The 18,188-nt window shown below is 32.0% G+C and overlaps 1 protein-coding gene across 1 annotated transcript in view; it reads left to right on the forward strand.

Moving 5' to 3' along the window:
• Syx8 (syntaxin 8) overlaps positions 1–18,188 on the forward strand; it is a 34,613-nt gene that overhangs the window by 1,049 nt on the left and 15,376 nt on the right. Inside the window, exons 2-5 of the mRNA XM_035369110.2 lie at positions 11,303–11,402; positions 14,374–14,462; positions 17,314–17,418; positions 17,598–17,722. Of these exons, the coding sequence (XP_035225001.1) occupies positions 11,303–11,402; positions 14,374–14,462; positions 17,314–17,418; positions 17,598–17,722 (419 nt within the window). The remainder of the gene's footprint in view (positions 1–11,302; positions 11,403–14,373; positions 14,463–17,313; positions 17,419–17,597; positions 17,723–18,188) is intronic.

Below are 18,188 nucleotides of genomic sequence, written 5' to 3' on the forward strand. Positions count from 1 at the left end.
CAAATAAAAGATAAGGACTTAATGTGTATATATTTTTTTAAACATTGTGCGATAAAATTAGATAGGTGACTGGTATTTTATTTTATTTTCATGGAGTTATATTGTATGATGGTTTTCTAGATAAATTAATTTAGCTTTTTGTTTTGTGAAAACTAACAGTCGCAAATCCTCCACTGAAACTTAGGAACCACTTTTTAGAATTCTTGCTTTTTCTCCTTTTGTTTTACAATAAAAATTAAGAAGGGATCCTTTTTTTTTTAATTACAGTTATTTAAATAAATCCATCTCTTGTCCAAACATCACAATACATATCCAAGTAGTTTCGATACCGTTCTACTTTCAACTACATACCTTGAAAAATGGCAGTGCATATTTTGCTTTTAGTTCTTCAGCATGTTTTGTCAAATAACAACAAATATTATGCCACGAGTTCTGGATTATGATCCAAATTAATCCACATGCTCTGAAAATGATAAATATGCTTTTTTTAATACAGTGTTATATAAGAGATCTGTTAATCATGTGGACTTCCACGAATGTTGAAATTTCCGGAGTTTAGATCATCAGCTTAGGAAAATTGCATGTAGGTGTGGTAACATTAAAGCTTTATTAATTGTTTAGGTCATGTGGAAGAATGCTAATCCCCTCCCACAAGCACTCAAGGATCAGAAGTGAGATCACAGCCAATATCAATACATTTATCAATGTATTGTCATTGGCCGTGGTATGATTCTCTTGACACCAGGTGTTTGAAAGTAACATATAGGAATCTCAGCAGGGAGAAAAATCGCCATTTCAATCTGCATTTATGGAAGACCTATTTACTGTTCTTGAGTATTATATCCTTCATTCCTAGATTTTGTAATGGAAATTTTTTGTGCATGTCTTGATTATTTTCAGATCCAGATATTAGATGATCATTCTGGATACTGGACGTGCAAGTTTTGGACTTTGTATTGTAGTTAAACTGTTGTTATATTTTTTTACTGTTGATGTGCTGAAAATTGTTAAATTGGAATGAAATATTTTGGTACTATTTGGTTTCGAGGGCCGTAAAATATCGCCAAACAATTGTAGATGCCAATGCTGTCAAAAATAATTGCGGCAAGAAACGAAGTATAATAGTAAATAAGATTGATGTTTTAATTTAGATGAAAGGTTAATTTTATATAATACTTTTTTATTATTATAATTGATATGAAAAAGGCTAAACATGACTGAATGGAAGCATAAGAGTAAATAACTATTTCAAATCATTATTATAATTTATATAAAAATTGCTAAACATAACTGAATGGATGCCTGCATCGCTATTTCGCTACCGATTTATCGCTAAAGCATAATTTCATCTCGTCGGTTGTTCAAATTTAATTTTCTATAATGAATGATTCCTTTTCTTTGAAAATATTCTCGGTAAAGTGCAGAATCGCTCACTTATTTGTTTGCCGCTTTTTACAAAAGTAAAAACAATTGGATTTTTGTCAATTTTCTTTTACTTTTAAATGAAAATAGATCGATTTGTACATAAAGTCAAGGGTGTGCGCAGTGCCATTTTTGTGCAATTCTATAATTTTTTTAAAGTGAAAATAGGTTGATGTGCACATGGATACCGAGTATGTGCAATTCTTAAAATCGCGTCAAGCAGTGGGTGATTCTGCACTTCACCCAAAATTCTATTGCCGAGTTTTCATCATGGGCAATTCCCAAATTGTTAAATCCATAGGATATCAAAAATGGATTTAAAAATTAAACTAGTATTTCAATGGCATCTTAAGAAATATAGAACTATATAAACGTACACAGTCTGAAACCAGCGCATACGCTAGATTTGGTGCACTGTTAAATGGGCGCATTTGCTAGATTTGGCGCTTTTGAGCGTACATTTTCGCTGCAATTTTTTTATGGCCCTCGAAACTGAATAGTACCAATATTTTTTATCTCCAGCATGTGAGACTGTATATAAAGAATTCTAAAGATATGCTGTTTTTAAATATTTTCAGCCCTGAGGGGCATTCACCCAAATATTCTCTAAATATGTATATATGTGTAAATGAAAAAAAAAAAAAAAAAAAAAAAATAGCTCTTTGGGCATAATATTAAATCTGAAAGCTTTCAGTTTTTTGGGGGGGACAGGGGGGAAGAGTTTTTTTAATCAAAAATTGGTTGATCTTTACAATACGGTAACTGGTAGTTTGGCGACATTTTGGAGGCGATAAAGGTTACTACCTGGGACTTTGGTAATAATGTGAGCAATACTCAGTTCCGATTACGCATTATTTTGTGTGAGGGAAATGAGAGATCATGGGATATGTCATGTGATATTAATGGACGAATTACGGTTCTTGAATCGGAAAAGGGGGGAAATCTGGAACAAATCTAGAAATTTTGTATTTGGTTTATTCTGTGTTGTGTGAAACAGTGTTCGTGAATTTTTGGATCCCATGGCCGTAACTCAAGAAAAGTTTATCGGACACGTAATCAAGATTCTGAAGAAGATTAGGTAAGTTAGTATTTTTAATTATTTGAGGATATTATTTTTATGCATTGTTCTAAATGTAAGGTGGAAAGGAATTTTGTATTATTGGGAAAATTGTTATTAGCAATGATTTAGTTTAAAGTAATTAGGATTGTAAGGTAATTTTTATTAATTTAATGTATGTGCTCATTTATATTTTAAGTAGTGTTTTTGAATTTAATTATATTTTAATGAAATGATAGTTATTTTGTGAATTTTATGTTTGTAGGAATTTGGTATACGTTTAAGTTGAAATAAACGTGCATGGAAATAATTTAAATATGATATTAAGTATTTGTAATGCTTGCGGTATGAATTCGTTGGTGACGTGTGTAATGTAATAGATGATTTAGAGGTAAAAGGTTTTGGATATTTTATTTATTTTATATGTGGAAATGTTCATATTTGTAAAGGGTAAATACTTTTTCGCGATCAGGTAATTTCATATATGTTCTTTTTACCGGGTTTAAAGATTGAGAAAATTGTCATGTATTTTCGTGAAATTTTTCTAATTTATGAGAAAAAAGCAGTGTACATGGATATAGTGAAGAGTGTGCGCAATGCCATTTTTGTGCAATTCTGGGATGTTTTTTTAAGTAAAAATAAGTCGCCGTGTACATGGTTTATGTGTATGTGTTATTTTGAAAAACGCGTAAGGAGTATGGTATTGTGCACTTTTCCCAATTTTGCAGTGAATATTTGTCATGATTAAGCAGTTTTGTTTGATAAAATTTCTAGCATAAGTGTAATTCGGCTAGTAGATTGTTGGAAGAAGTGTTCAGTAGATAAAAAGAAAAGAAACATGTCTTTACTTCGTGAAGACAAAATGGCGGCGGGGAAAAAAAAATAGAGGGTTGCTGTAGGAGAGTTGGTCGCCAAATTTTCGCCAAAAAAACGCTAAGTTACCATAATGTAAAGATCAACCCAAAAATTTTACAGATGTTACAGATGAACAATTGGTTTCATGGAAGATTGAAAAGAAAGGTTTAAAATGTTAACTGAATATTATTTTCATATTTTTATCTATTATTCCTCTGCTGTATAATATTTTTCCTTTAATGATTACAATCTATCTATTTTGCCAAAATCAAGACAAGTTGCCAGTGGCATTTTAACTGGAGTAAAAAAAGGGACTACTGGCCAACTTTAAAATAATCAAACATATGAGTCATGGTTTTGGACAAAGGTGAGGTTGTACTTTTGGATGTGTGGAAACACAGTGCTCACTTTAAAATAAGTTATATACAACCCTCCGAACAACAAACCAAGTTTTACCTGCCTCAATAATTCATCAAAAACAATACTGATAGGAGATTTTAATGCCCATTCTCCATCATGGGGTTATCAAGATGTAAATGATCCTGGGAGAGAAGTCGAGGAACTTTTGAATTCCTTCATGCTTGAATTAATTTACGACCCCAAAGACTTAAAAACTTTTTTGCACTATAACAAAAAATCACTTAATCCAGATTTATTACTTGTATCATCAGATATATCTTATAATACTAAGACATAAGTTTTAGATGACCCTGGTACAGGGCATCATCAGGTTACAGCTAATGTTACATTTGCTGTTCCAGTCGAAGGCATAAGAACTTAATAGCACCTTGTAATTTTAAAAAAGCCTCGAAGCATATAGATTGTTTTGGACTCAAGAACTTAAGACAATAAAGGATAAAAATAATAGACTTCGGAAAAAGGCAGAAGTAACAGAGCGCCCAACAGGCATGGCATAGACAAGTCGCATTTTTTAAGAAAGCTGTTCTCACAGAGAAAAGATCATCTTTTATTAACTTTATTTACAAGATGAATTTCCAAAGAGATAAGAAAAGAGCTTTTTAAGTTCTTTGCAAATATTAAAAATGGTAATACTGGTATCGCCAAGAAACCATTTGCACATCATTTCTGTGGTATTCAACAAAAATCCAATTCAAAAGGGCAGTTCTTCCTCTTTTGGCCCGGTCCCAGCTTCCAATTTTCTCTGCTTAAATAACTCTTGATGACTTATATGGTACTCTCTATATGGGTATAAATTACTTAAAAAGTAATGAATCAGGAGGTGATGTGATATCCATGCTGAATTTCTCCTACACCTAGGAGCACGAGCAAAGGAGACTATTTTAAAGTTATTCAATCTTGTTTGGACCTCTGACTGTGGCACAGATCTATTATAATCTATTATCCATAAAAAGGGGAAAGACCAGGTAGATTTTAGGGATTATAGACCTATCTCACTAACAAGTATAGTATGCAAAACTATGGAAAGAATAATTGCAACAAGCCTAAACTGATAGATTGAGAATTTGGGATGTTTAGCCATTGAGCAAGCAGGATTTAGACTGTACAGATCAACTAACCAGCATGTCACTCTCCTTAGCCAGATAATAAAGGATGCATTGGATAGAAAACACATCCTATCAGTTATTTTTGTAGACCTAAAATCCACATATGACTTAGTTTGCAGGGAAAGCTGTCTAATATTGGTATCCACTCGAATATGTTCCACTGGTTCAAAAGTTTTCTCAGCCGGCAAATCTGTAGAGTACACTTCAAAAACTGCTTCTCGCATTTCAAGAATCTTAAAACTGGACTCCCTCAGGATGCCGCCACTAGTTGTTTATTTGGCTGATCTTTACAATATGGTAACTGGTAGTTTGGCGACATTTTGGAGGCGATAAAGGTTACTACCTGGGACTTTGGTAATAATGTGAGCAGTACTCAGTTCCGATTACGCATTATTTTGTGTGAGGGAAATGAGAGATCATGTGATATGTCATGTGATATTAATGGACGAATTACGGTTCTTTAATCGGAAAAGGGGGGAAATCGGAAAAAAATCTGGAAATTTTGTATTTGCCTTTATTCTGTCTTGTGTGAAACAGTGTTCGTTAATTATTGGATCCCATGGCCCTAACTAAAGTGAATTCGAAATGGGTATTTAGTGGGATTGAAAGGGGTAATAAGTGTTTCTTTAAGGTTGTGCGAGATAGAAGTAAAGATGTTTTATTAAGTTATTTATTTTACCTGGTACCTTGGTGTGAACTATAAGTATGATTTTAAAGATCCTGAAACAGAAATAAGAAAAGTTTATCGGACACGTAATCAAGATTCTGAAGAAGAATAGGTAAGTTAGTATTTTTAATTATTTGAGGATATTATTTTTATGCATTGTTCTAAATGTAAGGTGGAAGTAAAGTAATTTGCGTAAACGTGCATGGAAATAATTTAAATATTTGACACTATGTATTTGTAACCATTTGTAATGAAGTAAAGGTATGAATTAGTTAGTGACATTTGTAATATAATAGATAATGTAGAGGTAAAAGTTTTTGGATATTTTATTTATTTTATATGTGGAAATGTTCATATTTGGAAAGGGTATAAACTTTTTCGTGATCAGGTAATTTCATATATGTTCTTTTTACCGGGTTTAAAGATTCAGAAAATTGTCATGTATTTTCGTGAAATTTTTCTAATTTATGAGAAAAAAGCAGTGTACATGGATATAGTGAAGAGTGTGCGCAATGCCATTTCTGTGTAATTATGGGATTTTTTTTAAGTAAAAATAAGTCGTCGTGTACATGGTTTATGTGTATGTGTTATTTTGAAAAACGCGTAAGGAGTATGGTATTGTGCACTTTTTCCCAATTTTGCAGTGAATATTTGTCATGATTAAGCAGTTTTGTTAGATAAAATTTCTAGCATAAGTGTAATTCGGCTAGTAGATTGTTGGAAGAAGTGTTCAGTAGATAAAAAGAAAAGAAACATGTCTTTACTTCATGAAGACAAAATGGCGGCGGGAAAAAAAAAATAGAGGGTTGCTGTAGGAGAGTTGGTCGCCAAATTTTCACCAAAAAAAACGCCAAGTTACCATAATGTAAAGATCAACCATTTATTTTTTAACATTTATATAAATGACCTTACTACTGACCTATTGAAGATTAGTGATATCAAATTCCTATTTAATGCAGATAATTTGGTTATCTTGAAAATCCCCCAAAACAAGCTATATTACAATCTGAAACTTCTTTAAATCAGGCTATAAATAAAGTAATTGGTGTCATGTTAATAATATGGAAGTAAATCTAGGAAATCTTTTCCCTCATACACCAACTGATCAAGCTGGATTTATTTTACCAAAACCTCCCTGTTCTTCAGACCAATCACTTCTCTTATTTATGTGTCATTTTTTACCATAAACTGACATGGAAAGAGCACATTACAAATATATTGGAAAGAGCTACTAAGATACACACTTTGCTGAAAAGAATTAATGGCTCTAATTGGGAATGCTGCAGGAGAACCCTTGATCTGACCTATAATTCCTATATTTTGCCACTTTATTACTTACTGTTCCAAACATTTGGTGGTGGCAGGTAAGCAAATTACTGATACGTTAGAAAAATTCTATTCCCAAGCCCTTCATCTCATCATGAGAGCTATTAAGACAACTTTGATTGATATCTGCTCAACATATGAGTATTAAATTAGTAATCACATAGAAGGCACCAATTTTATGAGAAAAGATCGCAAAGACTACGGGAAATAGCCCTTTGTCATCATCTTTGCAGAACCTTAAAATCCAGTATGGTTTCCTTCAGAGAGTTTTTGATATAAAAAACAACTAGGATTGAACCGGGATGGGAAACCTCAGCAAATCAAAATGTTCAGTTGAAGGAGGAAAGTACATGGATAGGATAAACCTGTTAAGTGAGGTTTCTAGAAAAGAAACTAATGACTTAATTCTAAGCCTTGGAAACTCTCCATGAATTGTACTCAGATAATGAGTGGCTGCTTGTGTTTACAGACAGCTCCATGTTGAATGACCATATTAATGCTGGCGTCTCGTGCAGGCTCTTCTCATTTTACACTCCTGTTGGAAGGTTTAAAACAGCCTTTGACATGGAGATCTCTGCAATTCAAATTACCGTATCACAGTTCTGATGCCAATCTGAAAATTTCTGTGCCAGCACACTGTGGATTCCAGGGTAATAAAATAGCTGACTCCTTGGCAAAGAAGGCAACCAAAATTGAGAGGCTATTGAAAAAATATCAAAGAGGCAAACAAAGAAAAGAAATGGATTGAGGAAATCACAAATATTCCACTATGGCCAAGGGATATATCTGTCGCCACTTTTTGGCCTCGCTGCTAACCATAATTGCCTCTCCAAGCATCCGTATCGTATAAAACTATTGCCAAGTCCTCTTTGCTAACTGTGCAACATTCATGAAGAAATGGATGTGAACTATTTGATTTAATTGCTCTGGGCTTCGGGTCACTTGTGGGAGAAATACTGGAGAGCTCGGCACAAGATTAACCATTTGTAGACGTAACTGTAGTTTTATTATTTGTTTCTTCTGTTTGTATTTCTGACTACAGTTGTCTTCTAATCTGCCATTGAAAATAAAATAAAATAAAATAAAATAAAATAAAATAAAAAAACACACCTATGCTGTACAAAGTTTGAGATGCAGACTTGTTGGGTCTTCGTTCATTCCAGATTTTAGATCACCGGTTTAAATGTAATAAGATGACATGTAAAAATTATAAAATTAGAAATATGAAATAAGAAGCATTTATGACTTTAAGGGAATCAAAATTTACACACACACACACACACACACACACACACACACACAAAAAAAAAAAAAAAAAAAAACGTATTAAACATGTGTTTTAATACAAGTTGTTTAAGTTTTTTTTTTTTTCTTCTGCTAATGCTTTCTCCTTAATTTTATAGACAGACATTATTTCTTATTCTGTGACAAATGTCCTGTGATTAACCATGCTGAGAATTCCCACTAAGTTGTTCAAAATTTTTTTATTCTCAATAACCTTTTTGTCATTTTTTTCACAATTAATTTTTGGATTTAGAACCATAGTGCAGATTTCATCGCTCATCAGTTGATTATTACTGGGGCATTGTCATTGCAATTGGATATTTCTGTTATATCATATTCATTCATTAACATTTCTTCACAAATTCCATTAATCAGGAAATTTCACTTTTTGTTTTCAATATCCGAAAACCTTCAAATTGGCGACTCTCATCATATAGCATAGCTAGCATCCATTATATACTATTGGCAATGTATCCAGAGATTGGTGACTAAAAACATGTTATTCTGCTAAATTTTATCTTGCTTCTATGCTTCACATGCTGAAGAAATTTAGCCTGAATTAGTTTATTTATTTATTATACTTTTCCTATTTCCCCCACGTTCTTAAGGCTTATTCGAGTCCCGAATAAATGAATTCCCACATATACTTAAGGGTGTCCCACATATACTCTGCATGTTCTAAATTCTGTTGCTAAATGCCTCCTGAAAATTTTGTATCCCAATGTCTTTCCTAAATTATAAAGATTTTGCTGCTCAGTGCTTCTCTAAATTCTAAACATTTTACCTGCTCTAAATTCTACTCTGGTGCCAATCTTAAGCTTATCTGAATAACAAAACAGTTATTCTCAATTTAAAAAACACATAATATAATTCTTTAGGCTATGAGTTTCATTTACAAAATCTTGTTTTTGTATATGGAAAGAAATTTATTAAATTTCTCTTCATCTTTCTTGATCACTCAACATTTCACAGTGCAGCTAGCTTTAATCATTGTCAAGCATAATGTCAACATAAAAGGTTACCATGCTGTTTGGTAACATTACTAATAATGACAAAAAATTTTTTTAGATGTCACTGCAAGTCATTTTTAAAGCTTCTGTATGTTGATTGTCATGCGATGATGAAAGAAAAAAATAATAAGGTTGGCATCGGGGATATAAATGATTCAGTAGGTGTAAAAATTAATGATGTTTTAATGTAGAATGTATCCGTTTGGGTTAGTCTATATTTTAGGGTGCCTCTTGGATTATCGCCAAGTTGTTGTATCATGTTGTATCATTTATTGCCAAATTGTTGTTTCATTTATGGTAGCCTGAATAGTTGAATGTTATGGGAACCCTATTATGACGTGATTGATTGCTTGATTGAAATGAATATGACTGATGGGAAAATATTTGTAAGGGCTTATTTCTGCTTTGGATGTCAGCTAGAAAGTACGTTGTTTATTTTGTGTTATACACCATAAAATGTCTGTATGAGTTAAAATTAATCTGCAATTTCTGTACAATTTGGAATAAAAGGGAAAGAAAGCATTGACTGGTGTGTAAATGAAGGTTTACTTAGTCATTATAAGTGTCCTGTTTGTATGAAGGAAATGCATATGGTCGAACATAAAGATCGTTCAGATGGCTTTGATTGGGTTTGTTGCAAGAAAGGTTCATGCAAGAAATGCCGACAGTCTGGCACTACAAGAGGATGTGGTGACGGCAATATGCTAATTTTAGAAGCTGTTAAGGAATTTTGTGTGTTACAGACTGAAGACATAGAAATTTCTAAATATGGCAAATCAATATTTCCTTTTTGTAGTGCCTATATGTGATAACATGTATTTCTTTTTTTATGATATTTCATTGTGTGATTTAAAATGCAGTTTATTGAGCTTTAATTGGCTATAAATTTTGTTCAAGTTTGGTGATGAGTAACTTTGTTTTAACATTATATGATATCATCATTCTCCTGATTTTTTGTAAGTGAAAATAGATCGATGTGTACATGGACAAAGTCAAGGGAACACACAGTGCTGAGTTCGTGCAATTCTCTGATTTTTTTTAAATAAAAATAAACCAATGTATACATGGACACCGAGTTTGTGCAATTCTTTTACGTGTTATTTTGGTTTTGTGTAGTGGCCATCTTGAAATTGTGCCTTGCTGGCCAATCGCCAATTTTCGCCAAGGGGCACCCTGAAATATATTTTTACCTCAGTTTGAAATGTTTGAAAAGCAGAAAAGTAGCTATGGGTCTAAAGATTGAAACGTACAGATTTGTGCTATTAAATGACTGTTTCTTTAGTATGGAGGTATTTTGTAAGGAAATTAAGAATCGTGACTGTCCACATGTTTTAATTTGAAAAAATGTCAAATGTGAATGCGTAAAGCATATAAAAAATTCTTTAAACAAAATTGCTGTCAGTCCAGAGGTCCAGATTTTAGATCATTCTGGATATTGGACATCCAGATTTTGTACTTTGTACTGTATTTTCAAACATCTTTGGAATGAATATAGCAAATCTAAGGATCAAACTAAATTCAAACATTGACTTTCATAGTTAGTTATACATGTTGAAATTATAGTCTTGGGTGCAAAAATCCTGTTATTTTATGACTATTGAAATGGTTTTAAAAATGAGCACTTATTTTGTAAACTTAATAAATAATTTTTTTTAAGAAGACATTTTTTAAAGAACTATATATATATATATATATTTTTTTTTTTTAAAAAAAAAAGCTTCAGTGTGGTGTGTATTTTAATTATGGCAAAGCACACTAGGATTATCTGCCTAAGGGGAGAATACCTTCGTGGAGGGCTTTCTAAGGGAAACTGGCTTATATACACGTTACACATGGGGAAAACCACGAAAACACCCATGCAGCCAGCCCGTTCGCAGATTCGAACCTCGGACCGAACTACCAGTGTTCAGCCACTTTACTGCTCAGCCGCTGGTGGGCTAAAGCTTCAGTAGAACCGTAAAGTTCATGATAGTCAATCATGATCCTGAACTGATGTTATGTATCATGAAATATTTGAGCCTTTTTCAATAAATCATCACATCAAAATTAAAAAAAAAAAAGAGAAGAATGTGCACTTTGTTAAGTGATCTGTTTAGAGCCTTATGTTGATGTACGTATATGGAAATTTTTATAGATATATTATTTTTCTTTCCAGGATGATATCATATAATGCTTGTGAAGCCCTGGGCAGAGAAGTTATGGAAAAAATTTCTTACCGTAATCAGCAGCATAAAAACAGTGTAGCAAGCAGTAAGGTAAGATATTATTTCTTGGTATAATTATACACATGTAAATTAGTTCCCCTAATGCATATTAGTGTATAGTTTTACATTGTTCTATTTGCAATGTGTAGAAATGGGTCACATTTTTATAAAATAGAGCTGCATGTTATTTGTGATTTGCAAAGCAATATTTTAAAACTCTTAGGTACAACTCTAATATACGCCTTAATTTCACCAAATGTGGTGATATGTGTTCTGCGCTGGTTTTTGGCGCGATTGCGTGTTCTATGGCAACCCTGTTGACGTTGAAAAATCTTTCGCTGGAGCTCGTTGGTTCGCCTCTGTGTCTGAGAAGATGGGAGGGAAAGATAAAATGGTAGTTGTTGAATTGAAGTTCGGCAAAAGGAAATATGATTGTGGCTATCCTCTTGAGGGGTAGTGGGTATTTAGAAGTGTGGAAAGAGGGTCTGGGAGATTATTTTTAATGGCAGTGCATGATAGAAGTAGGGATTTGTGATTTTATTTATTTGTGAACCATAGTATAAATTTTCTGGATAGTGTGTCTGGCTGTGATGTAAATACGATAGTGATTACGTGGCGGTATGAAATTTATATTTCTGCTATTCGAAAACGCGTTAATTCATGGTAAGTGCATTTTATTTTATCCTTGTTCTTATTTTGTAGAATGTTATGTTCATTCGTTCTTTAGTATGAATTTCTGTCGTTATTGTTGTTTTTTTAAATTGTTTGAAATTTATTTTAGTTTATTTTGTTGTTTAGTGTCCAGACTGTATAATTCGTAGATGTTTTTTAAAGTTGAAACAGAACGCTGTGTACATGGTATTATTTGAAATTTATTGTTGTTATGTTATTTTATTAAAGTGAGGAGTGCGTAGATCGTAGATACATTCCTTGCCTAAATTGTGCAATTCGTAGAATTTTTTTAAAGTTTAAACAGGATGCTGTGTACATGGTATTCTTTGAAATTTATTGTTGTTATGTTAATTTATTAAAGCGAGGTCTGCGTAGTTTGTAGATTCATTCGTTGCCTACATTGTGCAATTCGTAGATGTTTTTTTAAGTTAAAACATGTCGCTGTGTACATGGATTCTTGTCAAATATTTTTGGTTAGAAACTTTACGTTTTTGCTATCTAAATTTTTTGTTTTTGTTTCGGATTTTTAGCTAAATTGTGTGTTCAAAACGTAGTTTTTGCATGTGCGAAAACCGCGTTTTTGGAGACATTTTAGGCTAAAAGTTCAAAATGTAGACAAAAAATTTAGATAGTAATATGGCAGCGCAAAGTTTCTCGACAAAAATATTTGGCGAGAAATTTGGCGACTTGATGGCGCATATCAGAGTAGTTCCAACTCTTATTGTCAATGAAATAATACTAATGATTGTTTGACTTACTTATACTAATGCTAGTTTTGCTAGAAATGTTAGTATTTTATTGAGTGGTAGAAATAATGCAAGCTTTATTCTGCTTATATTCTTCATGTATTTTAGTATAGTTTATATTTGAGTTGTTCGTGTTCATGATTTATCCTTCTCATTCATTTTGTTTGAATGTTTGTAGCCTTGATTATTGGTACTGATTATAATTTAGAAACAGCAAGAATCACAAAGGAATAGCGAAGTTTACTGCTTTTATTTTTTAGCTATCAAAATGAGCTGCCTCTTGAATAATAATACGACATTTGAAAACAGAATATCAGGAATCACTACTAGTTGCCATTCTGCATAAAAGAAATATAAATATGAATAAATGCTTGTTGCCATTCAGCATAAAAACCACGGCTGAAACTCTCTCTTCTATTTGCTCTTTCACAGAATAAACTCTTTCTTCTGTTTGTTCTTTTGCAGAATAAATTCTTTCTTCAATGTGACCAACTTTATTATCAAAAGCATCAATTCTGCCTCCCATAGTCTCAAATTTGTTTTCTATTACGCAGATAATTTCTCTTTTCATTTCTTTTAGACCTGCTTCAAACTTTTCTTTAACAGGTTCCTGAACAGCTATCATTACTTCTTTAACAGATACCGTATTTGACGGCATATAAGACGCACTTTTTTTCTTAAATTTGGTCTCAAAAAAGTTACCTGCGTCTTATACGTGAAGGACACAGGTTAACTTTCAATACTGAATGCTATTTTTAGCCCGGATAAAGGTCTAGACATAACTTTTTCTGTATCTACATGTGTGTGGCCTTCTAAATAAGGGTGCGTCTTATATGCCATCAAATACGGTACTTGACTTGCTTCTATCATTCTTGAACAGCTTTCATCTCTACTTTAACGGATTCTTGTCCCACATTAATCTCTTTTTTAAAGGATGCTTGGCCTGCTTCCATATTTTCTTGGAATGCAGCAAAAGCAGTGATGAGCTGCCTTAATTGTTCTTCCACTCCTCTAGTTATTGGCATTCAGACCCTACTCCTGACACCAAAAAGTGTTGTGAGTGTACGTGTTCATAATGGATTGAATGCACAAGTCGATAAACAGTTAATAAAATTCATTCTTTTTCCAAGAAATTAAATAAAATGGTGAAATTTTCTCAGAGATATTCGTACAGTATCACAATATCTCACAGTAGTTATATTTTAAACTACTAAAATATAAATAGTACTCCATTCAAAACAAAGAAAGCTAATTCAATCTCACCATGAATTCGCTACAATCAACAACAAGAACTATGTAAACAACAACTGAATCAAGATGTTTTTCTTCGGCTAAGCTTTCTAATCCAGCACCAGAAAATTCTGGTATTTTCTCCATTTTTCTGGGGATATCAAAAGAGTATAATTACGAGATATCTATTTATTAAAATGTTAAATGCGTGTGCTTCTGTATTTTAATTTGCCTGGTGTAGCTTTCTCTTCAAATAAGTCTCGTGCTGCATTACACGGGAATATAAAACAATTTTAATTACAAATTCTACTAAAAATAGCTAAATAAATACAAAATCCATAACAACATGTTGTTAAAGTATGCTTCTTTTGTAGGCCAGTGCACATGCTAGGAAACTAATCAAGAAATATGATGACAGTATGAAATCTTTGAAGCAAACTCTATTAGCATCAAAAAGTCTACTGTATCCTTTTCTTTCATGAGTTTAAATAATCATTTTCTTAAAAAAAAAATAAATAAATAAATAAATAAATAAATGTTGCATTGCTGAAAAGAGAGGAAAATTAATATTTATGACTGCCAAGTAAATTATAAGTATTTTTCAGTACTTCTTAACCCCTTAACTGCCGCGGGCGTATATATACGCCTTGCTCAGCCGATGCGTTAACTGCCCCAGGCATATATATACGTCCTTCCAAACTGCTATCATTTGCTTTGCGCTGCTACACCTAAAATTATTCGCAAAGTTAACGCATTGGCTGCGCATCTGGGGCAGTTAACGCATCGGCTGAGCAAGGCGTATATATACGCCCGCGGCAGTTAAGGGGTTAAAGAATCTTTGTTATAGCAGCCCCCGTGATAGAATCGCCAATCAGCCAAGATATCTCCCCAAAATCTGGTTGTGTGTTTTTATACTTTGCCACATGATCGTATAGTAGCACCATGTTGCATTTTTTCTCTTGTCATGTGTTATTTATTATATTATTCGTTTTTGATGAGGTTTTTCAATTCACATTGTTTATTTAAAAATATATTCATTACTTTTTAGTGATTATGGTAATAACAATCTTTAATTTATCTGGTAATAAGATGGATGCCATATAATTTTCTTCAAGAAAGAGGTCTTTTACCTGACAAATGAGTGTGTGAAAATGGTCACAACATGAAACTTAATGTTAACGACGAATGTTTGTTTGGAAGTGCAGTTTTGAAAATTGCAAAAAGAAGAAGGGCTTTCATGTTTGAAATTGGTTCAGCAGTTCCAAAATATCGTTCATCACTACTATTAGATTTATGTATTCTGGGGCAGAATAGTTGATGTTTATGAAATGATGTAACAAACAGCTTAATATGTGTGAAATCGTTGCAGTTGACTGGAGCAATTACATGGGGTAAAATAATAATAATAAGCATAAGAATAAGGATTCTTAAAAATATTAAATGACATGTGAATATTATTGTTATTATTATGTATTATGTTGTTTATTTTTACATTCTCACTTCACAAGCTTGGAAAAATTATGGCTGAGATCTTGGCATAAATCTAAAATCGCCAAATATGGTTGGGGCCCACTATAACAAAGAAGTACTCATTTTTCTTAGTCCAGTATGTATGGATTTACCGATATGAATATAATATGTAGTTGCTTACCTTGCCTTGATTATGCCAAGATAAATGTTTTTGAGGCTTTAACAAACTATATCTTACCTGTAACCTTACATATTTATCAATATTGCATGTAAAAAAACATATACACAGTACAAATTGAAAGGTAAAAAGGTCCATGTACACATTGAAAAGGGAAATGTATTTTATTTCCAGTTATATATTGCAGTGCAGTACATTACGATGCACTTCTGTGGTGCAGTACATCTACCAATTACTAAATTTGGTAAACTTTCTGTATCCAATGTAATTTATTTTTCTCTAAATATTGTTTTCGCTTAATAATGTGCATTGACAGCAGTGTGTTATAGTTCACGAAAGGTTGGATGAATTCCTTTTCCTAATTAATTATAATTATTTAACTTTTTTAATATTGAAAGAGTTTAAAAAGTGATTTGTACTGCAAAATGTGAGTATAATAAAAACTTTTTTGAGTTAATTATAGAGACAGTACTTAATTTTTCTGTTCAACAGTTTTTTAAAAGCTAAGTTATCTTGGAAAACATAATGCAATGCATTTTGGCCTAACAGAGTTAATGTTGACACAAATCTTGTTAGAGATAGGAATAGCAAGCATAGTGATATATGAAGTGAAAAGCCTTCATGAAAAGAATGGCTATTAAATCCAAAAATGAATTTTAAAAAGTGTACAAAAACAGAAATTTACACACATCCAGGGAAAAGAAAATACATGATATTAGTCCAATAGAGAGTTCTACAATGATTTATGCATAGTTGCAGAGCAGAATTCAACGAGTATAAGTCTTGATGCCAGAAATAAATAAACCAAATTTCTGTTTGAAAAGGAAGTTTAAGTTAGAAAAGTTAAAAGGAAAGTCAAATTATTAAACCAGCACATCTCCTGTGTAAACCTTTCTTCGTTTAGCATGATTTTTTGTTGCACTATCATTTTGGTACCTCGGTAATAACAAAATTTAATTTTGTGATTTTGCATGCAGAGTCTCTCAGTATGGATGATACCTTTTTCTTGGATACCTTTTTCTTGATCATGACTGTTCATTTTTAAACTTTATAATTCATATTAATTCTTCTTCTTTTTAAATCAGTATTGTAATAAAAAATTGTAAAATTTGTCACGAAAAAGTGCTGGATTCATGGCCAATCTTCTTGTTTATTCTCAATGATGCCATAGCACAGTTACATATGAGGTGAAATAAAGGTTACCACATTTAGCATACAGTTATGACTGGTGCCCAGTTAATTAAAAGATACCTATAATACGTATGTTAAAGGAACATTTTTTACAATATTTTAAAATTATTTTAATAAGGTTGCTTATTATAAATATTGTTTATTTGAAATAATGAAATCATTGAATGAAAGAATCAAAATGAGCCAAAAGAATTTGTACACTAAAATTATTCTGGGTATAATTGTTAATAACAGCAATTTTTAAAAATAGCTAAATAATAAAGTAACAAAAAAATCATGATTGTACTCATTTTTTTTAAGAGGAAAATATTTAATTTAGAAGCATTTTACAGTAAAAATTTTAATTTTTGGTCTGTGTGAGAAATCTCACCCTTCCAGCCTTTTCTTTGATAATAATACTGTTTGCTTGAAATAAAATACCCACACACACATGTGTATATATATTTCATATTACATTGAGCTTAACTTTACAAAGCACTGAAGGTGAATTTGAAAGACGACAGAGGCTTCTCGATACGTTGTCAAGCAAACGAGTGCAGATCGATGATGCATTTAACTACAGAGAAGAAGGTGGAAGCAGGTGAGTAGTTTTTTATATTTTTAAGGGGGGGCACCCTGAGAAATAAATTTTTAATTATTGTATATTGAAACTGTGAATATTGGTCTCACAAATTAGGGTCTACCTGTGATTTTAATGTATAATAATAATGTTAGACTATCTATGATATTCTTGTAATCTGTTTTTCAATTTTATTTTAGAAATGCTTTGCTTAGTGGAAATCTTAGTGGGTATTCTTCAAATGTTTGGGATATAGAAGAAAGTGAAGCAACAAAGGATCTCACAGTTGATGAAATCAGAGAGCAACAGAAACTAGCAATTAAAGGTTTATTATGTATTAAATTGTTTATTTGTTAATATCTTTGGTGTTAGCTAACTTTTCAAACTGATCCATTTCACTGTTCTTCTCTAGTCCCTTCACTTCAAGGGGAAAAGTTTTGTAGTGAGATATAATTAAGAATAAATCTTAGAACCTAAGGAAATATAAAATTAACAATATTTTTTTTCAAAACACATGATGAGATTTAGAGCACTGTTTAATTTTGAAACCTGGAGGGAAAAAATTCTCTATTTAAAAGCTTAATTACTTAACATTTTGCTGTATAATCACTGCTAATCTTGATAAATTTATGCAGATGGTAGATGCACTGATTATAGCACTTACAAAAATTATCTCTTATTCAATTAGTCACGTGCACTGCTTTATTGATGTCTTTTTTTTTTTCTTCTTTTTCTTGGTAACCTGTTTGTTCTTCTAGATTTTTTTATCAATGACTATGATTATGTAGTTC

This window comes from Stegodyphus dumicola, chromosome 12 (genome assembly GCF_044657685.1).
Source record: "Stegodyphus dumicola isolate Sdum_Otavi_A_Nest chromosome 12, ASM4465768v1".
Taxonomy (NCBI): Eukaryota; Metazoa; Arthropoda; class Arachnida; order Araneae; family Eresidae; genus Stegodyphus; species Stegodyphus dumicola.